Source organism: Vipera ursinii (assembly GCF_947247035.1).
Source record: "Vipera ursinii genome assembly, chromosome: 2".
Taxonomy (NCBI): domain Eukaryota; kingdom Metazoa; phylum Chordata; class Lepidosauria; order Squamata; family Viperidae; genus Vipera; species Vipera ursinii.
In genome coordinates, this window is record NC_139513.1 from 63271577 (window position 1) to 63299446 (window position 27870).

General features: G+C 42.9%; 1 protein-coding gene across 3 annotated transcripts in view; it reads right to left on the minus strand.

Annotated features, from left to right (window-relative positions):
• Positions 1 to 27870, minus strand: part of ATG7 (autophagy related 7) — a 101099-nt gene that overhangs the window by 31823 nt on the left and 41406 nt on the right. For 2 of the 3 annotated variants that reach the window (XM_083351284.1, XM_083351283.1), the window contains exon 17: positions 1784 to 1906. In XM_083351284.1, coding sequence (XP_083207410.1) covers positions 1784 to 1906 — 123 coding nt within the window. Of the gene's footprint in view, positions 1 to 1783; positions 1907 to 11497; positions 11568 to 27870 lie in introns of those variants that run through there. The other variant, XM_083351285.1, reaches the window with a different exon arrangement.

Consider the following 27870-nt stretch of genomic DNA (forward strand, 5'->3'; position numbering starts at 1 on the left):
GCTGAAGAACAGCATTCACACAAGAACTAAAAAATGATGGTCTGGAGATATACTTCCTTATTAATTTACTTGATTTATATGGCTGCCCAGTTCACAAATTGAGACTCAATGGCTAATACCAAAACAGGACCAATAACATAAAGAAGAAGAAAGAAGACAACACAGTGTTAACTAGGGCCAATCCATAATCATTCAATATTCCAAACACTCCAAGCAGCTCACCTAGTATCTTGGTCCAGGAATTGGTGGACATCTACCAGTTTCCATATCTATCAGCCATGTGCTTTTAGTAAGTTCATGAGAAGGGCATGAAAGAAACAGTGTATCTCCATTTTCCTTGGCATCAGAGGCACTGATATCATGGCTTAAATTAATCAACATTGGCTTTACTCATGTGCCACATAATGGAAAGAAGCCAGGAAAACACAGCATCTTCCAAACTAACTTGGAATGTTTCTCGGGATCCTTGAGGACACATTTTTATGTTTTGCATAGGTTGAAAATAAATGTATCAAGAGTTGAATCTGTATATTCCTACATGACAGTTTAGGGTCAAAATTAGGGTCATCCAAGAAGAATATAGGCTAGATAGTTATTTTCATGTAATAATATTTAATAACCTCATAAAAACAATATATTTTATCTATCAATTATTAATTTAATTAGTAAGGGCAACATGCCTAAATAACGTGATTTTTTTTGCTTACACAGAAAGCTGTTACAAAGATACACTTAAGATACACCTTGATTATATAAAGCAAGAGAATCATACTCATTGCGTCACGTGATATGTCACAACATATCATGACTTTTTTCCCATTGTTGGAGCTGGGGTGGGCACGGCTTCCGTGTGACCCATCCAGCCTGTGGGCTGGAAGTTTGACACCCCTGATGTAAAGGAAACACTGAGTGTGCCACACTAGATGAAGTTATTTACTTATATTATGCACTTGGAATACATGGAAATGTGGGGTGGGGGGCAATGCACACAAAGAAAGGTAACATGATGCTTTTGAGATGAAAAAATAAAAATTTTGTGTTTTGTGTTTTCCCTGCAAAAACAGCATATGCCTCCATCATATATCTATTATTCTCTGGAAGCTTGACAACAACTTCATGCTATGTACATTGTTAGCCACTGATGAAAGCACAGTAAGTAAGTTATGAAGATACAGTATAGTTTAATTTATGGAGTTACAGAGTTGTAACACACAAAATCTATTGGAGTTTGGTGACTAATAAATTTAAATAGGATAGGTAATACATTTTAGTTGCTAAAATGAACTAGCTTTTGCAAAACTGAAAATATAATGTCGCTTTACCCTATAATAATTAATTTTATAGTAGTTAACAAGTAAATGCAACATTTTACCATAATAATGGCACCATTAGCAAATCATCAGCAAATTTTTCCTTTAGTCATACCTTATATTCACTCCCATAATTGATTGACTCATTGAATATGTGCCATCTAGTTATTTTCAACTTCTAATGACCTTATAAGTAGATAACTGCTTATACCCATGTAGAATTAAATAGAAACTGTTTTCTATTTAACTTTAACATTATAGTGAACTGAATATATGGTTTAATAATCTGATGGAGATTTAAGGAAAAATGAGTTCTAAGTGCTGCATGAATCTGATTCGTGCAAATTATGTGAAAATATTAATCAGCAATAATCTTCCAAAAAAGCCCCACCCTAAGTTGTTACTAATTAATGAAGTTGTACAGCAATAAATCCTACTCTTATTTTCTTTTGTTTATACTTGAAGTACCTTACCTCAGCAGCTTGGGTCTCCTGATGCAACAAAGTCAAGCCTGTAAGATCTTCTAAGAACGAATGGGAAGAATTAAAAACCTTTGCTAGGAAATTGAAGCCTTCTCTTTCATACTGATCAAGGACCTGTCAGAAGAAAGCAGAAGGGACAATATTAATTCTTTGTAGTTATACGGGGATCAGAGTTTTTGAATATGGTTCTTAATATAAATTTACAAAGTAAGGAATTGTAGCTTCCTATTTACAACACAAATATTTGTGTTTCTGCTAACAGAATCACGTTTTTATACCATTTAAATAAATGGCGTTATGAATCCCTTCTTTTTGAGGAAACAGCAAATGAACAGCTAATTCAGACTTAATCAAATCCACTTGTGAAATCCAGCAACCTTTCGAGCAATACAATTTCTTTTCTGGGATGATAGCTTTATAAAACTTGCATTATTTTAGCTAATCTGAATGAAACATTTTCAGTGACTCACTATGATGTAAGATTTTTCACTTCAGCTTAAACAAAACACATTCACATTCTTTGTATATGGTGAAATGTCAATACATTAACATTCAGTCATATTTTAGTGGTTAGTGGCCAATATGTTGTACAATAACAATGTTTGCTTGCCCATTTCTTTAGGCCTGGCATTGCTAAAATCAGTGAATTACAAGGAATTTCCCTTTAACAGAAATCATTCATAAAAAAGAGGGAGAGAAACTTCCCAGCATATTCACATTAAGGAATGAGAGGGTTTTTTTTAGCAGAGGATACAAAGAAGATACTCCAAAATCTTCATATCATTTGTTAAATTCTAGAGACAAACCCAGTGCCACTTGCCAATTTTGTAATACATTAGAAATTCTATATTGGGCTCCTAATCATATGTATGCATAGTAAGAATAAAGAGGCAGCAAAACCAAGTAAAGAAAAATAGGTTAATAGTTCAAGAATACATTTGTCTGTATGAATTGCTACTGAAATATTCTAAAGGAAATGTAAATATTGAATTAAGAAAATGTTACAGCAAGGTTGATCTGTAACAATTTCTTACAAGCAACTGCTAACAGGGTATGTTCATTTTCTTGTGGAGTTACAGAAATAAACATGTAAAAGGTAGAAGATGAATCAGGATGTGGCTAATACTGATTTTGGTACTTATTCTGTTTTTATCTTAATTTTCACAATGGAAGGATGCTTCTTAGTAGCATATAATAAGCCTAATATAAGGCTGGTCTCTCTTAATACTCTCATTAAATCTGTTTCCCCCCCCCCCCCAGAACACCCCACTTCCACCTAGGGCAGGGGTAGGCAACCTTGGCTCTTTTATGACTCATGGACTTCAACTCCCAGAATTCCTGAGTCAGCTGACTCAGGAATTCTGGGAGTTGAGGTCCATGAGTCATAAAAGAGCCAAGGTTGCCTACCCCTGACCTAGGGCTTCTCATCATGGGTACAGAGCCTGTTAGATAACAAACTACTGCTTACTACTGCTTCCAGGACAAACAAAATACAATTAAAGTAGTTTTATCACAAAGCCATCCATTTCTCCTCAGAGAGCAGAGCCAAGCAGTATGGTAAGCGCTCTTTCAAAGATAGAGCACAGACTGTTCTTATCTGCAAACAGTCAGACAAGACACACACAGACACAGACACAGACACACACACAGACACAGACACACACACACACACACACAAACACACACGGTTTAAGTTTGATGTTGGCAGAAACAGAATTATGAGGGGAGGTGTAAATTAGGCCTTCATTAAAGCATTTGTCTTTAGGAAAGCCTTGAAAGTGATTATAAAAAGATTGTGCACATACAGTTGAAAAGGCAGTCCAAGAAACAAAATCTTTTAGGGGGGAATTAAAGCAAGGACCTTGGGGAAAATTAACTTTCATTTTTAAAGATCCAGGATTAAAACAAATGGCTCCTAGCACATGACTGCATTAAACTGAGAACTCTTTGAAGAATGTTTAACAAGAACGGGCTGGCAACCTGCAGTCCACAATTCCTGTCAAACTGAGATCCTTATAGGCTAAAGGATATATACAAATGACAAAAATAAATAAAAGGGATGCTTGGAAACATTTCAGACTTAAGCCCTCCAATAAAATAAGTCTTCAGTAGCAAATCTGAAAATCCTAGACTTACTCAATGCCATAATGATGCCACAACACCCTTTGCCACCAAAACTTGATTTTAAAAGTGTAGCCTGTCTGTTCCTTTCTTGATATTATTTTGGTACATGTTACATAGAAAAAATAATACTAGAGATCATGGCAAAATGTAGGTAACAACCCAGGTAGATGCACAGAAATTTCTAGCAATTTCTGTGGCATGCTGAACTACATTTACAAACTTCAATCAATGCCTTGGCTTTTCCAGTTACCAATCAGTCAAGAGCATCATATGATTTATTCTGTTGAAAATAACAATAGAAAACACATAATACTTTGGCCAGATTGCAGTGGTAAGATGTATAGGAATCATAGAAAACTACATCTTAAGATGTACATTACACTGAAAAATGATTTACTGAAACCAAAGGAAGTATAAAGTCTGTGTAGACCAAATATAGGGGTTTACATACAAGAAGCCATGTGAAAGTGTAAAAACCCATGTGAAAGTGTAAAAAGCATTTCGGGGATATCCGAAATGTAACTTTCACAGTTAATGAAAATCTCTACAGTTGTGTATGATAAAATCTGAAGCCATCCGGCATAAGGAGAAATGCCCTTTTCAATAAACATTCAGATCTTTAGCATCTTAGCCAACAGCAGGAAATCTGGCTTAAACTCTGAAGATACAGTATATATATAAACACAATGAAGAATTTGAAAAGGAACAGTGGAATAATGTCAGGCTTGAATTCAGGGTCGCCTCTCCCTCTATGGTGAAGTAATAATCACTTAATAGTTTAAACAATTATTCTCAGGAGATCCTGCAATATCATTGTCCCATCCATGATGCTTCCTGGTGCTTGGAATCTAGCCATACTTAAAATCATTTCATTTCATACAAATGAGGCTTCAAATATGATTTGATTCAATCAATCAGAATAGAGCTGGAAGGGACTCCTGCTCAAGCAGGAGACTCTATACCATTTCAGATAGGTGGCTGTCCACTTTTTTTCTTAAAAACCTCCAGTGTTGGAGCACCCACAACTTCTGAAGGCAAGCTGTTCCACTGGTTAATGACTCCTGCATACTGAACCTAAAAAATAATTTCACTGGTAGGAATTGTCTATCAACTGCCCTCCTTTATTTTACAAAACTACTTCAACATGCCTTCTGCTACCTTAATTTTGCCTTGCTGAGTAATACTCCTGAAAAAATACTCCTGCATTTGCTCCAAAGTATATTATTCCTGTCGTAGATGATCACAGGCCCGTTTGGTTTAAGAGAAAAATGCATTTAGTTGATAGTTGTTCTCTGGAGCTTTTTTTCTCGTCTCTCTCTTTTAAAAAAAAAACACTTTACTGTTACATGCTTAGGTCAAGGAACACTTCCTTCCTTTTGGATCCATCAGTTCCTTTGCTAGGCAAAGGAAAGAAAAGGCAGCCCATACATGACTTTTGACAGATGCTTATAAAATTTTGAACGTTTGCACTGAATAATTTCCTTGATATTTGAGGGGACAGCAATGAAAATGTAAGCCTACAGATCTCTCCAATAGGTATACCATTTGCCTAGAATATTCAGCACATCCTTTTACAGCTATAAGAATTGTCAGAACGAAGATGAAGGGAAGACACAGCCAATAGAGTTCTGCAAAGTAAAGTAAAAAAGAGGGGTGGATTTTGTGCCATCCTTTATGTAGCACTCCCACATAACTGTCTGATATAATCTGGACAGACTGGCATTAAGACTGCTGTGGGAGATATTGGATACCTTTCAAAATGTGAGAGGCTTGAGTTCATGTGCCATGATGCTTCACAGATAAGATTCAGTGGTGGATTGAAAGCAGTGTAATTAAAGTTGTCAGTAATAGAACTAACATTTGAGTGGACTACTGAAATTTAAGACCATATGAATGTGCCATCCTACTCATTAGTAGACTAAAAAGAATGGAACCCTTCTGAAGGAACAGCAGATGACAACATCAGACACTAGGGAAGCATGAAAAATATAATCTTCAGGTATGGATTTTCCATAAAATTCCAAATGAATATGATTCCAATTATATATTCATCTAAATATCTATAGAAGTATTTGAGCAACATTATTTGATCTGAAAAAGTATAGTCTCTTTTTTGAAATTTGAACACTGTATTCAAATAAACTAAACACTCTTATGTATGGAGAAAAAATATTTTTATTGAAGTATGGAAACAATGTTGGGCAGTAAAATAAAATAAACGTCACACAATTTTGAACTATTTTTCTTTTTGACCTAGTTGGAATCAGACAGTATAGGGTTATTAGAGCAATTTTCTCAGTGCCAACCATGGAGCAGCTGAAATGTGAGAACCCTTTATGAGGTGGAAAATTCAGAGACAGGAGAGCAGCCAAACAATTTGGTACATAGGACATGGTAGGAAGCTTGGAAGAATACAACAGATATATAACTCAAAAATTGCCACTCTAAAACCTTACTCCCAGAGAATGACTTGAAAATAAGTACAATGAGTAGAATGAACGCAGTGAACCTTTTAGTGGGGCATGACAATGACTGTGTCTTTCACCAAGATCTTTTTAAAAAGCAATCTGTTTTTGCCTATCTGAGAAGAAAGTCTGCGCCAGAAGTGAAATAGAACCTTAGGGCCATAACTCGGTCCTCCATCACATGAGGAGAAGGGAAGATGTCTTAATGAACTGTAAAGAGTTTTGAAGGAAGCTGAGAGAAGATTAAAGGAAATATGTAAAAAACAAAACAAAACCAGGCATTAATAGCTACTAAAAATTAACTGAAGGAGTTTGGTAAAAGTTGTGCTTATTCACATGATATGTTTGAAGAGTGAGGTTCCAAACAAGGTGAAGTAAGCATGTGTTGTGTGAATAATAAAGACTCTGATGTTACACATATGCTGACTATTATAATTGTACAAAAGCCCTTAATGGCTTGGGTCCGGGATATCTGAGGGAACACCTGCTGCTGGCATCAAGTTCCCTTGGTACAGTGTGTTCCCACAGGGAGGGCCTTCTCAGGGCGCCAGTGGTTAAAGATTGCCAGCGGGTAACACCCAGGGGAGGGCCTTCTCTGTGGGTGCGCCTGCCCTCTGGAACCAGCTGCCTGTGGAGCTTAGGACCGCCCCCGACCTTCGTTCATTTTGCCGGGACCTGAAGACCTGGCTCTTCGAGCTTTCCAGCCCAGGCTGAGAGTTTTTAATTGGGGTTTTTTATATTTTTTCAGGGATTAAATTTAATTCTTTTAATTGTTTTTAATTTTTGTATCAATGTTTTAAGTACCCTGTAAACCGCCCTGAGTCCTTCGGGAAAGGGCGGGATATAAATTCAATAAAATAAATAAATAAATAAATAATAAAACACTAAAGATTTCTACAGTATAACTTTCAAGAGCAACCCATAAAATTATCGATAGTCTTTACTCAGGCTTGTAATTGAACTATGATTACAATTACACAAAATGCAGATTAGTTGTATTAGCTAGAAACAAGCTGCATTACCTAAGAATTACAGCAATTACTAGACACAGAGGGGCTATTTTGTTCATAGCACATTGTCTGCACTTACATGCTGTGCCCAACCACAACTTGTTTTTAGTATAATTAGTCAAACAAGCTATAAGATGTATTCACATAATACGGTTGCAAATCCAGTTTAGGTGAAAACCATGGCTTTTCCTCTTGAGCAGCATGGCTGAAAACAACTTAGATTGCCTTTTTTTCCCAGCAAGTGTATGAAAATCTCATCAAAAAGATGCCCTACAAATGACAGCGTTTCAGTTCATCAATCACATTACAGCAATGTACAAACCTCTCCAACTGAACATACCAAAGATTTCCAACTATTTTCACAATAGTTATAATCACTTGGCATTTCATTAAAGAATCACACTAACTATATTCCCCTAATCAAATGTCAGTATTTATCATAGTTGAAAATGTGCACACAATCAGTAATAATAGCAATAAAAAATAAAGCTAATGAAATCAACAGCTGGCCTGGTACAAACAGGAAAAAGGGAGAGAAAGAGGAAGGTTTTGTGCTGAAAGACTCAGGTACTTACAGACCAAAAGCAAGCAATGGCATCATTTTTGGCTGTACTTCTCTAGCATGTGGATTTAGAACTATTTGATTTTTCTATAATTACTATTTTAAATAAAAACAACCAATGAATAGAAGAAAATGCTCTCAGATGATGCAACTATGAAAACTTCCTGTTATTAATTTCTATTTCTAAGAAAGCCAGAATTTTTGATATGTATAAGAGAATCTGCAGCGGCAATGAAAGCATTTTGCTGATTTCTAATGCCCACAAGAATGCTCTGAATCGTCAATCCTGAGAGGTAAGGCAGATTATTTCAGTGCTGTGATTGATGTCAACCAAAAACAGCTGCCTACTGTAAACTAATTTGCCAAGTAATTGACACTTCTCTCCATCTCATTTCCACTTTTGGAATGCAAAACACTTTGTATGTTTCAAATATCATTCATTTGTGTCATTCTGGCTTGCTGTGTTCCCAAGAGAGCCATATGCTGGCTCCATTTCTTGGCACAGACATTCAGTTCATTATTCCTATGGAAAAAAAAGATTCATGCCATCCATGGTGGATAGATTAAGAAAATACAGCCCTTAGGCAGGAATTTCACTTTTACTCAACCTTTCCAGACTTGGGACCCAGTGCATTGTTTATTGTTTTCATCATAATCACGGCCAAGACATCATTCCCTTGTATTTTCCTCTCCATTCAGCATAGAATGGATAAGCCAAAGTATGAGAACCAGAATTACAGCCAATCAAGGCAGAAGAATTATTCAACCATAACAAATAGGAACCAATTGCATAACAAACATTCGCATTTAATTAAAAATGTGATCTATTTCAGCTTGGTTTTATGTGAAGATAATGACAAGCAGTTATTGAATGGGCTCACAAATCACTTTACTATGGTTTGATTTAATTGTGATATGTTGAAGTCTGATTCACACACAACATGAAACTATAAATCATGTATTGCAAGTACATATTACTCTACACGTGTAGGAGAGAGAGAGGCAGAGTCTGGGGGCGGAGTCAAGAGAGGAATGAGTCTGGAGTCATTACATTCCCACAAGCAGTCCAGGTCCAGCCCCTCTTGAATTCCATTAACTCTTGTCTAACACCAATTTAGTACTGAAAGTTTCACCAGATTCTTATGTATTAGCATGGTAAATAAATCAGCTTAACTGGAACTTAATGCATGGTCATGATTCTTCACACCTGACAAAGCAAACCAGTTGCAATATGGCTTCATGGATCATTGTAACTTGCTAAAGCATGCCTACTAACAGGTAAAAGTTTACAATTATATTTCTGCAAAGCAAGACCCCATGGTTCATCTTATCAAATGATTTGTGTAATAGCTCTATATGAAATGATAGCTTATTTCTGTCACAAGAGAAGACGCCGATTTGTAGAACTGTTAGTGTATTCTGGACCCGAGTTTACACCTAGCTCTTGTACAGCATACCCTCAAATGTCCTGTGGCTCAGCTGCAGATGCTGAATGTCAGATCGGTTAATAAGGCTCCCCGCATCTAAGACCTTATTTAAGAAGAGCAGGTTGATGGGGCCTGCATCACTGAAACCTGGCTGGCTCAGAGGGAGAGTGCCTTCTTGGAGATGTGTCTACCCATGTTTAGCATTTGGAACCAGCTGAGATCCCAGAGTACGTGAGATGGAGCAACAACAACAACAACAACAACAACAACAACAACAACAACAACAACAATAATAATAATAATAATAATAATAATAATAATAATAATAATAATAATAATAATTTTATTTGTATACCGCCCTTCTCCCGAAGGACTCAGGGCGGTGAAAAGGGCAAACATATAAAAGTACAAAAATACAAAAATTAAAAAAGAATTAAACGAGATGCCCAAGTTACAACAATAGATTAAAATACATTTAAAACAACAATAAAATCCAAACCCATCCCCCATCAGGCCAGGCCGGCTTGTTCGAACAAATAAGTCTTCAGATCACGTTGGAAGGAGCGAAGGTCGGGCGCCATCCAGAGCTCAACCGGCAAACGATTCCAAAACTCTTCTGGTCTTGCTTCCCAAGTTTCCAGCTGTGAGACACTGTCTCTGAAGTTGGGCTTGCAGGATCAGTTGGGAGGGTTGATGATGTACCATCCTCCCTGTTGTTGCTTGCTGTGAAGTCGTGTCCGACCCATCGCGATCCTATGGACAACGTTCCTCCAGGCCTTCCTGTCCTCTACCATCTGCTGGAGTCCATTTAAGCTCACGCCTACTGCTTCAGTGACTCCATCCAGCCAACTCATTCTCTGTCGTCCCTTTTTCTTCTCTTGCCCTCCATCTTTCCCAGCATTAGGCTCTTCTCCAGTGAGTCCTTCCTTCTCATTAGGTGGCCAAAGTATTTGAGTTTTAGCTTTAGGATCTGGCCTTCTAAAGAGCTGTCAGGGTTGATCTCCTCTAGGACTGACTGGTTTGATCACCTTGCAGTCCAAGGGACTCACAGGAGTCTTCTCCAGCACCATAGTTCAAAGGCCTCAATTCTTTGGCGCTCAGCCAAAGGGTGATGTCTCTGCTTTTTAGTGTGCTGTCTAGATTTGCCATGGCTTTCCTCCCGAGGAGCAAGCATCTTTTAATTTCTACCATCCTTCCTACCACGCAGCAAACCTCCCTGCCTGAGCTGCTGGATGCCATCTCAGGCCTAGCAGTACAGTTCCCCCAGGCTTATGGTCCTGGAGGACTTCAATCTCCCACTCCTGAACTTGGCCTTGGAAGCAACTGAGGAATTCATGACTACCCTGGCAGCCACAGGCATATCCCAGATCATCTCACATTTGACCCAGGACACACTGGATATGTTTTTCTTGTTAGAGCAATGGGAACATGGCTTGATGCAAGATTTGTTGATTTCCCCCTTGTCATGGTCAGATCACACCCTTCTATTCTTCATATTCTCTTATGCTGCCCTCCCCCACAGGGAGGCAAGACCCATTCGAGTGGTCTGCCCTGGGCAACTGATGGACCTGAGTAGTTTCAGAGGGAACTGGTTACCTTGCTACACAGTCCTGCCAAATTCCTGGTGATAACCTGAAACCAGAGAACACATGAGGCTTTGGACAGGAAATGGGTAGTAGGGTGCCCCAGGGCTCTGTTCTGGGCCCAGTGCTCTTCAACATCTTCATCAACGATTTGGACGAGGGGATAGATGAGGAACTCATCAAATTTGCAGACGACACCAAGCTGGCAGGAATAGCCAATACTCCAGAAGATAGGCTTAAGATACAGGAGGATCTGGACAGACACTGGGCACTATCCAACAAAATGAAATTCACTGGTGAAAAAAGCAAGGTTCTACATTTAGACAAGAAAAACCAAATGTACAGGTATGGTATAGGGGGTACCTTGCTCAAAAGTAGTAACTGTGAGAGGGATCTCGGAGTCCTAGTGGACAATCCCTTAAATATGAGCAAGCAGTGTGCTGCAGCTGCCAAAAAAGCCAACACAGTGCTAGGCTGCATTAACAGAGGGATAGAATCAAGATCACGTGAAGTATTAATACCACTTCACAATGTCTTGGTAATGCCACACTTGGAATACTGCATCCAGTTTTGGTCACCATGATGTAAAAAAGATGTTGAGACTCTGGAAAGAGTACAGAGAAGAGCAACAAAGATGATTGGGGGACTGGAGGCTAAAACATATAGGGAACGGTTGCTGGAATTGGGTATGTGTAGTTTAATGAAGAGAAGGGTGGGGGTGACATGATAGCAGTGTTCCAATATCTCAGGGGCTACCACAAAGAAGAGGGAGTCAAGCTATTCTCCAAAGCACCTGAAAGCAGGACAAGATGGACAAGATGGAAACTAGTCAAGGAGAGAAGCAACCTAGAACTAAGGAGAAACCTCCTGACAGTTAGAACAATTTAGCAGTGGAACAACCTGCCTCCAGAAGCTGTGAATGCTCCAACACTGGAAGTTTTTTTTTTAAGAGACTGGACAGCCACTTGTCTGAAATGGTATAGGGTTTTCTGCCTGAGCAGGGAGTTGGACTAGATGACCTCCAAGGTCCCTTCCAACTTTACTATTATGATTATGATTAGGATCATGCCCGTGCAGCCTCTGTGACCCATTGCTCCTAACTTTCCCAGTGATTCAGGGAGGAGCTTTGGGTTCTGAAAAGAGTTAAAAGACACCTTCAGCACCACTGTAGGAAAATGAAGGATGACTCCAACCTGACACAATTTAGAGCTGTTATCAAGGCTTATATTGTGGCAGTAAAAGTGGCAAAACATTACTATTTCTCCATCCTTATTACACTCACATAATGTTGCCCAGGCATCCTGCTCTGAATCACGCAATTCTTCCTAGGCCAGGAGGCCTTGGATGATCATGTTCAGAGGAATTCGCTCAACACCTGACAAAGTCACTTATATTCGTTCCCAGTTAGAACATGATGCAGGTCCATCTGGAATGCCTGGGAACAGTTCAATCAGGTTGGACTTCATAAAAGTGGACTGGGCCCTCAATGCTATCAATGCAACTACTTGTCAATTCCTATCCCTCCTGGTTGATGAAAGCCTTCAAGATGGTGGCCATCTTGATGGTTAAAGCAGTGATTAATTCCTCACTGCAGGAGATGTTCCTGGGGCCTTTTAAGAAGGCCCTTGTTTGCCTCCTCCTCCCTTCCTAGGGAAGGTAGTAGAAAAAATGGTTGCCTGGCAACTTTAGAGGATCCTGGAGAAAATTGATTACCTGGATTCTTTCAGTCAGAAACAGTATTGGTTGCATTGTTGATGATCTCTGGCAAGAGCAAGATAAGGCTAATGCAACCATCCTTGCTCTTCTTCACCTCTCTGTGGCCTTCAATACCATCAATCATGGTAACCTTTTGGGCCAGCTACAGGGGATGGGAGGCACATTTTTGCACTGGTTTGGCTCTTCTCCAAACCTGGTCTCAATCAGTTTTACTAGGAACTGAGAAATCCAGCCCATAGGCTCAGTACTCACTCCACTGCTTTTAAATATCTATGTGAGATTATCTACCACCAACGGTTGAGAGATATCATCAGTGTACCAGTGATACTCAATTTTACATCTCCACTCCAGTGATCCAAGTGATGCTGTTGCTGCCCTTTCAAAGTGCTGGAGGCTGTGGGTGCCTGGATGAGGGACCACAAGCTTCAACTGAAATCTGGTAAGATCGAATGGCTTTGAGTGCATGGAGCTCCAAGATACAGAATTCTTAACATTTCTGGATGGGGCTGCAATATCCTAGACAGACTGTTTGCATGTCCCGGGAGTTCTCCTGGACTCTCTATTCCTGCTTGAAGACAAGGTGGCCAGGAGAGCCTTTGTACAAGTTCACATTGTGTGCCAATTATGTCCCTTCCTGAATCAGGAGTCCCTGCACACAATCACCAATCATTTCATGCCAGTACAAAAACAATGTGTTCTACATGGGGCTATCCTTAAAGAGAATTTGAAAGGTACAACTGGTGCAGAATGCTGTGGCTGGAATAGTTCTTGAGACCCCCAGACTGGCCGATGTTACACAGCTGTTCTACAAGCTGTATTAGCTAAGAGTTTGCTTCCGGGTGCTGTTCAAGATGTTGGTTATTAGCTTTATAGCCTTGTATGGCATGGGCCCAGGCTATCTGAGGAACCATCTCACCCTAATGGGATCGGCGCGCTCCACCCATTTATTTATTTAGAAAATTTGTATTGCTGCCTAATTGCATATGGTGACTCAAAGCAGTTTACATAAATAGAAAAATACCCTATAAAAATAAAATAACAAGATGAAAAATAATAACCCCCACCCCAGTGACAACACACATTAAACTAGCCATTTGCTGGTCTCTATCCTGCTCTGGGTTACCCAGGCCTGCTGGCAGAACTAGATCTTCAGTGCCTTCCGAAAGAGTGTTAGAGTAGGGACCAGTCTAATCTCTGAGGAAATGTTTCAGAGAGGGAGCCACCACAGAGAAGGCCCTTCTTATGGGTCCCGCCAGATGCATCTCCTTAGAGGACAGGAAAGGACAGGTAACATTCCTTACCTCCCCACCCATATGACAGAGTGCATGCTATGGACCCCAGCAGCCAACAATTCTGGCAGGTAGGGTCCAGGAGAAGAGCCTTTCTGCCATGGTTTCTGTCCTTTGGAACATCATATGCCCTGAGGTGAAATCTGCACTGGCCCTCCTGACCTTCATAAGAGCCTGAAGACCTGGTTGTGCCAGTGGGCCTGTGGTATCTGGATATGGCAAATAGTTATAGTCCTCTCGCTCCCTGATCCCCCAATCTTTTAATCTTTTCATGATAAATTTTTGGTATAACTATGATTATTGCTATTACTGTTTTATCATTTAATGTTTCTGCTTTTAATGTTTGTAAGCCATTCAGACTCGACTCCAGATGAGATTGGCGGCACATAAAAACCAACCAAATAAATTTTTTATTAATCTGAAAAAGTGTTATCTTACAGTAGGGGCTAGTCTATTTATGAATTCTACTATATGTCTTAGTATAGTTGGGAAGGCTGGTAAATTGCGGCAGATTCAAAAGCTACAATTTTCTAAATCACAATACAAAGGAGCTAAACCATCCAATATTTCATTTGAAGAACACCTCCATATGAGACCTTGGGGCATACATATGGATTACCAAACACATCAGCACATGCTGAAGATTTCTGAGGAATTCTCAAAACAAGACAGATGCCCAGTCATTCTAGAAAATTGCAGAAGCTGCAAGTCCTCTCTAAGAGGATTCTCCAGAATGAGGCAGTCAAACGTTTCTTCTGATTATTACTTGTTCGCTGCAGTAGTAATAAAGTAACTAGGATGGCTTTTTTGGCATATATATCAGACCCAAACACCTGGTTCTAGGCCAGGCCTGATGGGTGATGGGTTTGGGTTTTATTGCTTTTTATGTATTTTAACTTATTGTTATAGTTTTTGGGCATCTTGTTTAATCTCTTTTAATTTTTTTATTCTTGTCTTTTAACATGTATTGCCCTGTTCACCGCCCTGAGTCCTTTGGGAGAAGGGCGGTATACAAATAAAATTATTATTATTATTATTATTATTATTATTATTATTATTATTATTATTATTATTATTATTATTATTATTATTATTATTATTATTATTATTATATGTCATTCTCATTCCCCAAGGTATCCACATCCAGGCTGTTGAAGTCTGGCATCAAAACACAATTATCAGAGTCATAATTCTTATTTACTTCTAACATGATACTTACTCAGAATAATAGCAACCACCCACCTCATGCCCAAAGGAAAATGAGACAGAAAACTACATCCCTCTATTAATATATTCCTCCAACATTAAAAGTCAAAATTATTTGGAAAAAAATCTTTTCAGATAAGTAGAGCAACAATTAAAGCCTCTGCTATACCTAAAACACTTGATACTGAATTTCTTCTGAACCTTCCAATGTTCCCCTCACCCACCCACCCCCAAACAGGCCTAAAATTTTAGCCTTATCCCAATGGTGATATCATCATTGGTCATGCTCTATGAGTCAAAAGTAATTTTTAAAATAATACTCCCTGGCCATAAAGTGGTTGTTCATAAATGGTCTAAAGCAGACATGTCAAACACAAGGCCCGGGGGCCGGATCCGGCCCACGAAGTGGTTTCATGCGGCCCACGAAGCCACCCTGGAAAAAGTGAGGGAACGGCCCCCATTGCCTTGGCCCTGGCCCAGAGACCCTCCTTCTGCCAGAGACCCTCAGATCTGTCCCACTCCTGCCCAGGCCCCCATAGGCACCCTTGATGCGAACGATGTAGAGCTGGCCATGCCCACCCAGTAGGCCATACGCACTCTAGCCACACCCACCCAGTAGGATACACCCATCCAGGCCATACCCACCCGGCCCCCTGAGGGCAACCACAATGCTAATGCGGCCCTTAATGAAATTGAGTTTGACACCCCTGGTCTAAAGGGATGAGAGTAAGACGCCACAGAAAGGGGTGACAATGCTGGCAGACTGGGGCAACCTCTTAGTTTATTGACTAAATTAACATTCAAGCCCAGAACATCTCTGTTACTTTCTTCCAGGTTTAAAAATGTAGCAGTTTTTCAAAATGGTGTAATGTAATGGCAGCAGTATATTACTGGCTTAGATGTCTATGGAAAAAATCAAGTTACAGAAATTCAATAAAGAAATGTGAAAAACAACCCTAAATGATAAGAATCAGTTCAAAAACCCACAGGCAATAAAGTAAGAGAATACACAGGTAATCCTGAGGTTATGATGGCAATTGGGACCAGCTTGCTAGCAATAAAAAGTGTGATGCTATGTAACCACATCACTTACTGACAATCCTGAGAGTCTTGGTTGCTGTTGTAAGCTCAAGACATTTGGTTTGTTAAATGGAAAGTGATGGAAGTCCAAGCATGGAGGTGCTACGTGGGGCTGGGGGTGGAAGAGGTCCTGGAGGTCCAGCACAAGCCATGCTTGAATTGGGCCATGCCTGGGGAGACCCAGTGTAGGCCACATGTGAGTGGGGGGAGGCCAGAGGATAAACAGCATAAGAAGCCCAGGGGATAGAGAACACTGCAGGACGATAATAAGGTCTAGGGATAGACTGTGCAGCATGTGCATTGAAAGTCTGTTGTTGTTAGCTGCGAAGTCGTGTCCGACTCATTGCGACCCTATGGACAACGTTCCTCCAGGCCTTCTTGTCCTCTACCATCTTCTGGAGTCCATTTAAGCTCACGCCTACTGGTTCAGTGACTCCATCCAGCCACCTCATTCTCTGTCGTCCCCTTCTTCTCTTGCCCTCAATCTTTCCCAGCATTAGGCTCTTCTCCAGTGAGTCCTTCCTTCTCATTAGGTGGCCAAAGTATTTGGGTTTTAGCTTCAGGATCTGGCCTTCTAAAGGGCAGTCAGGGTTGATCTCCTCTAGGACTGACCGGTTTGATCACCTTGCAGTCCAAGGGACTCGCAGGAGTCTTCTCCAGCACCATAGTTCAAAGGCCTCAATTCTTTGGCGCTCAGCCTTTTTTATCGTCCAACTTTCACTGCCATACATTGCAACTGGGAAGACCATAGCCTTGACTATACACACTTTTGTTGAAAGAGTGATCTCTCTGCTTTTTAGTGTGCTGTCTAGATTTGCCATGGCTTTCCTCCCCAGGAGCAAGCGTCTTTTAATTTCTTGGCTACAGTCCCCATCTGCAGTGATCTTGGAGCCCAGGAAAATAAAATCTGTCACTACCTCCATTTCTTCCCCATCTATTTGCCAGGAATTGAGAGGGCCAGATGCCATGATCTTGGTTTTCTTAATGTTAAGTTTCAACCCACGTTTTGCACTCTCCTTCACCCGCAACAAGAGGCTCTTTAGTTCTTCTTCACTTTCTGCCATTAGAGTGGTATCATCTGCATATCTTAGGTTGTTGATATTTCTCCCGGGAATCTTAATTCCAACTTTTGATTCCTCTAACCCTGTCTTTCTCACGATGTGCTCTGCATATAAGTTAAATAGGCAGGGCGACAGTATACAGCCTTGCCGGACTCCTTTCCCAATTTTGAACCAATCAGTGGTTCCGTGTCCAGTTCTCACTGTTGCTTCTTGACCCGCATATAGGTTTCTCAAGAGACAAATAAGATGGTCTGGTACTCCCATCTCTTTAAGAACTTGCCACAGTTTGGTATGATCCACACAATCAAAGGCTTTAGCATAGTCAATGAAGCAGAAGTAGATGTTTTTCTGGAACTCCCTAGCTTTCTCCATGATCCAGCGTATGTTGGCAATTTGATCTCTAGTTCCTCTGCCTCTTCGAAATCCTGCCTGTACTTCTGGTAGTTCTCGATCCACATACTGCTGAAGTCTAGCTTGTAGGATTTTAAGCATGACTTTACTAGCATGAGAAATGAGTGTAATGGTGCGGTAGTTTGAACATTCTTTGGCACTGCCTTTCTTTGGAATTGGAATGTAAACTGATCTTTTCCAATCCTGTGGCCACTGTTGAGTTTTCCAAATTTGCTGGCAAATTGAGCATAGCACTTTTACTGCATTGTCTTTTAAGATTTTGAATAGCTCAGCTGGAATACTGTCACCTCCACTAGCTTTGTTGTTGCTCAGCTTTTCTAAGGCCCACTTCACTTCACATTCTAGGATGTCTGGCTCGAGGTCAGTGACCACCTCATTGTGATTGTCAGGGATGTTAAGCTCATTCTTGTATAGTTCTTCTGTGTAATTTTGCCATCTCTTCTTAATCTCTTCTGCCTCTGTTAGGTCCCTGCCATTTTGGTCCTTTATCATCCCCATCTTTGCATGAAACGTTCCCTTCATCTCTCCAATTTTCTTGAAAAGATCTCTGGTCCTCCCTATTCTATTGTTTTCTTCTATTTCTTTGCACTGTTCATTTAAGAAGGCATTCTTATCTCTTCTAGCTATTCTCTGGAATTCTGCATTCAATTGGGCATATCTATGTTCTTCTCCCTTGCCTTTTGCTTCCCTCCTTTCCTCAGCTATTTGCAAAGCTTCCTCAGACAGCCATTTTGCTTTCTTGCATTTCTTTTTCTTTGGGATGGTTTTGGTTGCTACCTGTTGTACAATGTCACGAACCTCTGTCCATAGTTCATCAGGCACTCTGTCTATCAGATCTAATTCCTTAAATCTATTTGTCACCTCTACTGTATATTCAACAGGGATATGATTTAATTCATACCTGAGTGGCCTAGTGCTTTTCCCTACTTTCTTCAGTTTAAGCCTAAACTTTGCAAGGAGAAGCTCATGGTCTGAGCCACAGTCAGCTCCTGGTCTTGTTTTTACTGACTGTATAGAGCTTCTCCATCTTTGGCTGCAGAGCATATAGTCAATCTGATTTCTGTGTTGACCGTCTGGTGATGTCCATGTGTAGAGCCGTCTCTTGGGTTGTTGGAAAAGAGTGTTTGCTATGACCATCGTATTCTCTTGACAAAATTCTATCAGCCTGTGCCCTGCTTCATTTTGTACTCCAAGGCCAAACTTGCCTGTTATTCCAGTTATCTTTTGGCTTCCTACTTTAGCATTCCAATCCCCCATGATGATAAGGACATCATTTTTTGGTGTTAGTTCTATAAGGTGCTGTAGGGCTTCGTAGAACCGGTCAATTTCATCCTCTTCAGCACTGGTGGTTGTGGCATAGACTTGAACTACTGTGATATTGAATGGTTTGCCTTGGATTCGAACCGAGATCATTCTGTCATTTTGAGGATTGTATCCCAGTATTGCTTTTCCTACTTTTTATTGACTATGAAGGCTACTCCATTTCTTCTGAGGGATTCTTGTCCGCAGTAGTATACCTGATGGTCATCTGAATTAAATTCACCCATTCCTGTCCATTTTAGTTCGCTGATACCTAAGATGTCGATGTTCAGTCTTGTCATCTCTTTTTTGACCACGTCCAGCTTTCCTTGATTCATGGATCTTACATTCCAGGTTCCTATGGAGAAAGTCTTTACAGCATCGGACTTTCCTTTCACCACCAGACACATCCACAGCTGAGCGTCCTTTCGGCGTTGGCCCAGTCGCTTCATTCTTTCTGGTGCTACTAGTACTAGCCCTCTGCTCTTCCCCAGTAGCATATTGGACGCCTTCTGACCTGAGGGGCTCATCTTCCAGCGTCATATCGTTTTGCCTTTTGGTACTGACCATAGGGTTTTCATGGCAAAGATACTGGAGTGGTTTGCCATTTCCTTCTCCAGTGGATCACGTTTTGTCAGAACTCTCTGCTATGACCTTTCTGTCTTGGGTGGCCCTGCACGGCATAGCTCATAGCTTCATTGAATTACGCAAGCCCCTTTGCCATGACAAGGCAGTAATCCATGAAGGGTATTGAAAGTCTAGGGTGGATCTAATCACATTACTAAAGGATCACCGTGATGGCTGGAAATGTGAGGAACTATTAATTCAGCACCATCACAACCTCAAACAGTAAGCAAAAATTATATGTAATGTGCCAAACTGATGGAGAAACCCTGAGGGAGCAACAAGTTTTTGAATTACAGTAAGTAGACATCTACTACAAAGTTAATCAATGAAAAAGGGAACAAGCAACATATCCCTCAATGTCTTGCAGTCAACAGAACTAACCCACTGGAGGATTCTATTTTCCTTCCCACCCCCACATACTCCACAAGGCTGTCCAGAGACAATCTGGGTGACATGTACGGGAGATCAATTCAATAACCTAACTATTCCTGAATGTGGCATGCCACCTGTTAGTGTCACCATCACATTTTGCGGATCAAATTCTACAGTTAACTATCTAATACTTTTATGTGTTTTTAAACTTTTCTGATTATAAATGAGGCTCGTGTTTTGACAAGATACCTGTATTCATTCTCTATATCAGGTACAAACCAATCTAACAACCTCAAATGATTTACATTTTTTCTTGTGAGGGGATTGTTTCAGCTTCAGAATGCTTTGTTTGTCTTTAAAAAAAAAAGCTCTGCACTATGCTTTTTCAGATACTGGAATGAAATTGATTTTGCAAGATCTGGAAAATAAGCTGCATATTAACAAATACTTTTCAAATTTGGCAGTAATTTCATAAGAGGATTAGTGCCTTCAGAGTCTACACTAGTAAAATTAAAGTTTAGAAAGTTTCTCAGTTACTTGGGAAATTTCCACGGACAATGCCAGAAACAATTTCACAGCAATCTAAAAATTATTTACAGCCATTCTGCATACATTGCATCAAGAGACACTGTTTTATGATTTTAGGCAAACTTTTTACCATAAGCTTAAGAGTAAGCTGATATTAAAATAAACATACCAAAATTATTAACAATTACAATAAGAGTGCAGGTATCTCACCGTTCAACACAACTGAAAAAGAGAATAACTCTTATGGTTGACATCAGTCTGCAGCATTTAATATATTACAGTTGTTGTTCTTGGCTGATTCCTTTAACTGAAGCTATTTCATATTGTTTCATTGGTCTGTATTGCTATATCCTGTTTTAAGGTTATTTTTAATGAAAATCAAGGCTATTCTTTTTATACGTAAATTAACTATAATTGTATACAAATGTGTTTATGCTTTATTTAATAGTATTCCATGTAATGTCTTTTTCAAGTGGTTTCACCCTTAGTGACAACATGGGCATGTAGTTTTCAGGGCACTAATACAGAAAGGGGTTCTTCTAGAATGTTTTTAACTACGCTGACTAGCCTGCAGCCTGGTTACCACCTGTCTAACAATTAGCTAGGTTTGAAGCTGCTTAGCTTTTCTAGCTAATCTAAGAGCTGCTACCTAGCTGAGTTCCCTAAAATTTATAACTCTTTCTTCTTTTGTGAATTTCAAGGGAGGAGACACTGTTTTTTTTTAAAAAAAATATTCTTCTCTATAAATACTTATCCCACTCAGGTCTATATAAATCAGGGGTGTCAAACTCAATTTCATTGAGGGCCGCATCAGCATTGTGGTTGCCCTCAGGGGGGCGGGTGGGTGTGGCCTACTGGGTGGGCGTGGCTAAAGTGCATATGGCCTACTGGGTGGGCATGGCCAGCTCAACATCGTTGGCATCAAGGGTGCCTATGGGGGCCTGGGCAGGAGTGGGACAGATCTGAGGAGGAAGGTCTCTGGGCCAGGGCCAAGGCAGCGGGGGCCGTTCCCTCACTGTTTCCAGGATGGCTTCGCGGGCCGCATGAAACCACTTCACGGGCCGGATCTGGCCCCTGGGCCATGTGTTTGACATGTCTGATATAAATGATCAAGGCTTCTGTTGCTTATGCTATGAAAAACATAGGGAACTCTCTAGGGGACTACAATGCAGATAGATATAGATATAATATCTGCTTTAACAGCAGAATATATGAGCTCAGGGTTGCAAAACCAGCACAGGCAGATTGAATAATTGACAAGTTATGAATCCTTACTTTTAATCATAATTGTTCCATATACATAAACACACACACACACACACACACACCCCAAGAATGATACCAGACCCAAACTCATGATAACATCACATGACATCACCACCACACAACCATTCAAAAAGCAAATCCGAACCCACAATGATAACGACGCACAACCACAAAACAGAAACCTAACTACAGCTGCAACATAAGCCACTTTAAACCCCTCCAAACCACACAATAAGCAAACTGACACCCACTATAAAAACATGGCACCACCACAAACACGAAGCCGAACAAAAGCAGCACAACTCACCAGCTCAGGTCTAAGGCTGGCAGCTGAGATCAGCCCATCCACTCAAAACACCCCCCCACCCAATCAGAACACACCCACCATTCAAAACACACTCCCACCCAATCAGAACACACCTAATCCCCCACCCAATCAGAGCACACCTCCACCCACAGAACACACCCCCTCTGGCAGTTTAAAAAAGAGGAAGCTGAAGCCACCAGCCTGAGGATGACGGATGGGATTCCGTCGAAATGTTGCTCTTACACCTTCAATTCTACGTGGGAAAAAACCCGAATGACCAAAGATCCACATACAAACACCCGCAAAAACCTCAGAAAACATATATACATATACATATACATTTAATTTAATTTAATTTAATAACATTTATATACCGCCCTTCTCCCTGAGGACTCAGGGCGGTTCACAGGGCAGAATAAAATAACCAATACAAACATTAAAAACAGATTAAACAATTGCCCTAATTAAAAACAATATAATACAACGCTAAAAACCCCCAGAACAATTAAAAAACAAAAAATAAAACAACCCCAACACTCCCCCTCAGGCTAGGCCGGCTTGTACAAACAAAAATGTCTTGAGATCGCGGCGAAAGGAGCGAAGATCGGGCGCCATCCGGAGCTCTACCGGTAGCTGATTCCACAGCTCCGGAGCGCCCACAGAGAAGGATCTCCCCCTGGGGGCCACCAATCGACATTCTCTGATCGGTGGCACCCTGAGGAGGCCCTCTCTGTGGGAACGCACAGGGCGCAGGGAGCTTGATGCCGGCAGCAGATGTTCCCTAAGGTACTCCGGCCCCATGCCATGGAGTGCTTTGAATACCGTTACCAGTACCTTGAATCTCACCCGGAAGACAACTGGCAACCAATGCAGCTCACGGAGCAGAGGTGTAACGTGGGAGTATCGGGAGACTCCCAACACCACTCTCGCGGCTGCATTCTGTACCAGTTGGAGCTTCCGAGTGGTCCTCAAGGGCAGCCCCATGTAGAGAGCGTTGCAGTAGTCCAGACGAGAGGACACGAGCGCATGAGTGACCGTGCACAGATCATCCCGGCTAAGATAGGGCCGCAACTGACGCACCAGGCGAACCTGTGCAAAGGCCCCCCTAGTCACGGCTCCTATATGATCTTCCAAGGTGAGCCGTGAATCTAGGAGGACCCCCAAGTTGCGAGCCCTATCTACGGGGGGTAATAATTCACCCCCCATAGTTAGAGATGGAATATCCGAATAAACCCGGGATGAAGATATGCAAAGCCACTCAGTCTTGTCGGGGTTGAGCTGGAGTCTGTTCCTCCCCATCCAGACCCGAACCGCCTCCAGGCAACGGGACATCACGTCGAGGGCATCACTGGGGTGGTTTGGGGTCGAAAAGAAAAGTTGGGTATCATCAGCGTACTGATGATACCCAACTCCAAAGCCACGAATGATCTCACCCAGCGGCTTCATATAGATGTTGAACAGGAGAGGCGAGAGGACCGACCCCTGAGGAACTCCACAAATGAGAGACCTCGCGGTCGACCTCTGTCCCCCTGCCAACACCGACTGCGAACGTCCCAAGAGATAGGAGGAGAACCACCGTAAAACCGTGCCTCCCACTCCCAATCCCCTGAGACGCCGCAGCAAGATACCATGGTCGATGGTATCGAAAGCCGCCGAGAGGTCTAATAGGACTAGGACAGAGGAATGCCCCCTGTCCCGAGCCCTCCAGAGATCATTCACCAGCGCGACCAATGCCGTCTCCGTGCTGTGCCCGGGCCTGAAACCCGATTGGTACGGGTCTAGATAATCCGCTTCATCCAGGACCAGAGGGAGCTGATGCGCCACCACACTCTCAACAACCTTCGCAAGAAAGCGAAGGTTGGAGACAGGACGAAAGTTATTCAATACAGCAGGGTCCAGGGCAGGCTTCTTGAGGAGAGGCCTCACCACCGCCTCCTTCAAGACGGCGGGGAAGATACCCTCACTCAAAGAGGCCGATATAACTGCCTGGAACCAGCTGCGTGTCCTCTCCCGGGCTGCATAGACCAGCCAGGAAGGGCACGGGTCCAATAAACATGTGGTGGTGCTCAGCCTCCCCATGATCCTGTCCACTTCCTCCGGAGTCACAGAATCAAACTCCTCCCAGATGATATCGACAAGACCACCCGTGTCCTGATCGTCAGACTCTGCCCAGTCAGAGTCCAAACCGGTCCGAATCCGAGCGATTTTGTCCGACAGATGTTGGTTAAACTCCTCGGCACGGCCCTGCAAGGGATCCTCCCTCACCTCCTGATTTAGGAGGGAGCGAGTCACCCTAAACAGGGCGGCCGGGCGATTATCTGCGGACGCGATAAGGGTGGCGAAGTGGTTAGACCTCGCCTCCCTTATCGCAGCGAGATAAGACCTAATGTAGGCTCTTAGTCGCAATCGGTCGGATTCGGATCGGCTGGACCTCCAACCGCTCTCTAGGCCCCGTCTCCGACGCTTCATCTCCCGAAGCTCCGCAGAGAACCATGGAGCTCGACGGGATCTGCACCGGGTCAGGGGCCGCAGGGGTACAACTCGATCAAGAGCCTCAGTGGCCGTCCTTTCCCAGGCTTCCACTAAGGCATCTGCCGAGCTGTGAGCAAGGGAGGCAGGTGGGGACCCCAGAGCTGTCTGGAACCTCTGGGGATCCATTAAGCGTCTGGGGCGGTACCATTTAATTGGTTCCAAACACCCACGGCGGGGGGTGGCAAAACGGAAGACCAGCCGCAGGAGATGATGATCGGTCCATGACAGGGGCATAATAATTGGAGAGCCCCCACCAAGATCATCTAACCACTGTCCAGATAAAAAAACTAGGTCAAGGGTGTGGCCTCCCTCATGAGTCGGTCCCGAAATTACCTGCGTCAGGTCCATGGCCGTCATGGAAGCCATGAACTCCCGGGCCAACTCAGATGATCCTCCCAGCGATGGTAGGTTGAAATCCCCCAAAACTATAAGTTTCGGGAACTCAACCACCAGCGCAGAGAGGACATCGAGCAGCTCAGGCAGGGCTGCTGCTGCATGACTAGGCGAAAGGTACACCAGCAGCAAGCCCAACTGCGCACCAGGGCCGCATCTCAAAAAGAGAGACTCACACCCGACTATCTGAGGAACAGCGGCCTCCCGCGGACACAAGGTCTCCCTCATAACAACAGCCACACCCCCACCCCTACCCTGAGCCCGAGGCCGGTGCAGCACCCGGAAACCTGGTGGGCAAAGATCAACCAGAGGAATCCCGCCCTCTGGGCCCAACCAAGTCTCCGTGATGCAAGCCAGGTCCGCCTGCTCACCCTCGACCAGATCACGAACGAGAGGAGCCTTATTAGCGACGGACCTGGCGTTCAAATACACCAGCCGGAGCTCAGGGGGCTGCACACCCTCACTCCCGGGACCTTGGGGTAGAGCCAGAGGGTCGGAGTGCCTCACCGCTTGTAAGTAGCGGAGAGGCCTTCCCTGAAATCGATACGGCCCTCTGCTCCTCCATCTGCTGCCATTCCCTGATGTCGTGGGAATAGGTAGCCCCACGACCAGCCCTGGAGCCCCGGAGGTGACCGACCCCCGCTCCTCCCCCCAGCGATCTCCATCGGCCCTAGCCAAAACAGCGGTAGTTGGATAGCCCCCCTTATCCAAACAACCAAAAGAACCCTCCCGCTTCCCTAACCCCCTAAAAAATTTTGAAAGAAAAATGATCAGGGGCCTCTTATTAGGTCTACGACGAAGGCCCCTACCCGTGCCCAGCCAACTCTCAGGGTCCCAATAAATGGGCCCTTCCTCGAGGTTATAATCGGCTGGCAAGGCGGGTCGCACCCAGGAGGGGGGAGCACCCCTGAGGGCGCATAAGTCCGTGGACGAATATTTAAAGGAAGGCATAAATAGCAGTCCGAATCGTAGGCAGTCCATAGATGATAGTCCATGAGGAGGATCTATTCGGAGAGGGAGTCCCAGGCCTCCGTCCAGCCGCTGCCACTCAGCTGGATAAGCCCCCCGGGCAGGCCCACCACCGTCCTCTCACTACGGTTACAGAGCTAATTCTCGGGGGGGGGGGGATGGAAGTCTGGAGCAACCCCACTGGGCATGGCCTGCCCCATAGAGCTCTCACCTCTAGGGGCAGGAGATGTAAATTCGGCCATCCTCTCACAATGGCTAATACCCAGAGTTCTCTATCCTTTGGGGTATAAAGGGCAGTACGCAGTCGATTGTAAGAGCAGAAGTAACAAGCCATCATAGTCAATTCTGCTAACGGCCAAGTCCCCCATTGTCCCGTTATTTCCAGAGGTTGTAACTGACCACCACTCCATGGGCCCTCAGTTCCATAATTATTAGGGCCTTCCAGGCTGTGGTCAACAAAGATTGACTCCCCAGGTCCATTAAATTCCCCGGAGCCCCCTCAAAATCCCGAGACACCAGCCAGATCACAACAAGTGTGTTGGGGGGCGCCGGTCTTCCAGAGTCCTTCGAAATGACCCAGGTCCACAAGGCTTCACTGGGCTCCACCGGGATCCACCAGCTAGCCCAGGAACCTTCAGGGCTATCAGGAACAATGGGGGTGCCAACCCATCTGGAACATGCAGAACCAACCGGGGGACCGGCGAACCGGCCATAACGCCATCGCTGAGTCCTCGAAACCGCTGCCGCTGGGCCGCTGTGGACACCGCCACCGCCACCGCCATCACCGTAGCCACCGGAACGCCACCAAAGCCGCAGACAATCCGGGGAGAGCCACCGCCACCGCCGATGAAAAACGGGCCAAAAAGGCCCAGGCCCAGGCGGCAGCAGGACAAACGGTCCGATAAAAGCAGGCCAGACCACAACAATCGATGTTAAAGTAGCCCGAAAACGGCCTGGGAACAACGCCGCCGCCGCCGTCGTCGTCGTCGCCATCAGGATAACATATACATACACACACACACACACACACACACACACACACACACACACACACATATATATGTATGTATGTAAAAAAATTGGATTGCTAACAAAGAATTAAAGGGATCCAAAAAATCCAATCCAAAAAATTTACACAAATAATGAGCTGTCACAGTTGTGACTACAGCTTGTGGATGGCCTTATGTTAGGCTGATACAGGCAATAAGGTTTGGCCCGTATTTGGGCCAGCAAGGTATTCTAAAATACTTAACAAATACTTAATAACTAACACACACACACACACACACACACACAAAAATTGGAATTTATCCATTATGTGTCTGAAGTTAACAAATTGCAAATTTATCGTTTCTGGTGTTTTATTTGCATGTGTTCAGTAGAAAGCCCTTTGTAGCTGATATAAAGGAAATGTGCGCCCTTAGGGTTGAATTAGACCCTCCTCTAAGTACTTCAGTTATGAGGTAACTGCACCTGTGAGTGAACAGTGACTGGAAAAATAGGTCTCCCTGCTACCACCAGCCTTTCACTATAAACCAGTTTCTCCTTTCCACAGCAGGAGAGGATTGAAGAGAAAATCTTCACCCCACCCTGGGTTTGGCTAAACTCCAAAGGGAAAAAAACAAACCAAAAAAGTTTGTTTGGTAGACAGAAGCTCAGCTAAGCTGAGGCCCACGTGAAAAAGCAATTGGCTACTTCCAGGTGTTGAACAAAAATCAACTTTATCAAAGATACCTAAAGAAGACAGGGTTCTTCATACAACACACAGGATAAAATGATAAAATAAAATAAAAGCTGCACACAATTCTAATTAAAACCAAACCACTCAATTTCTAACCTTGCCTGAGGTCA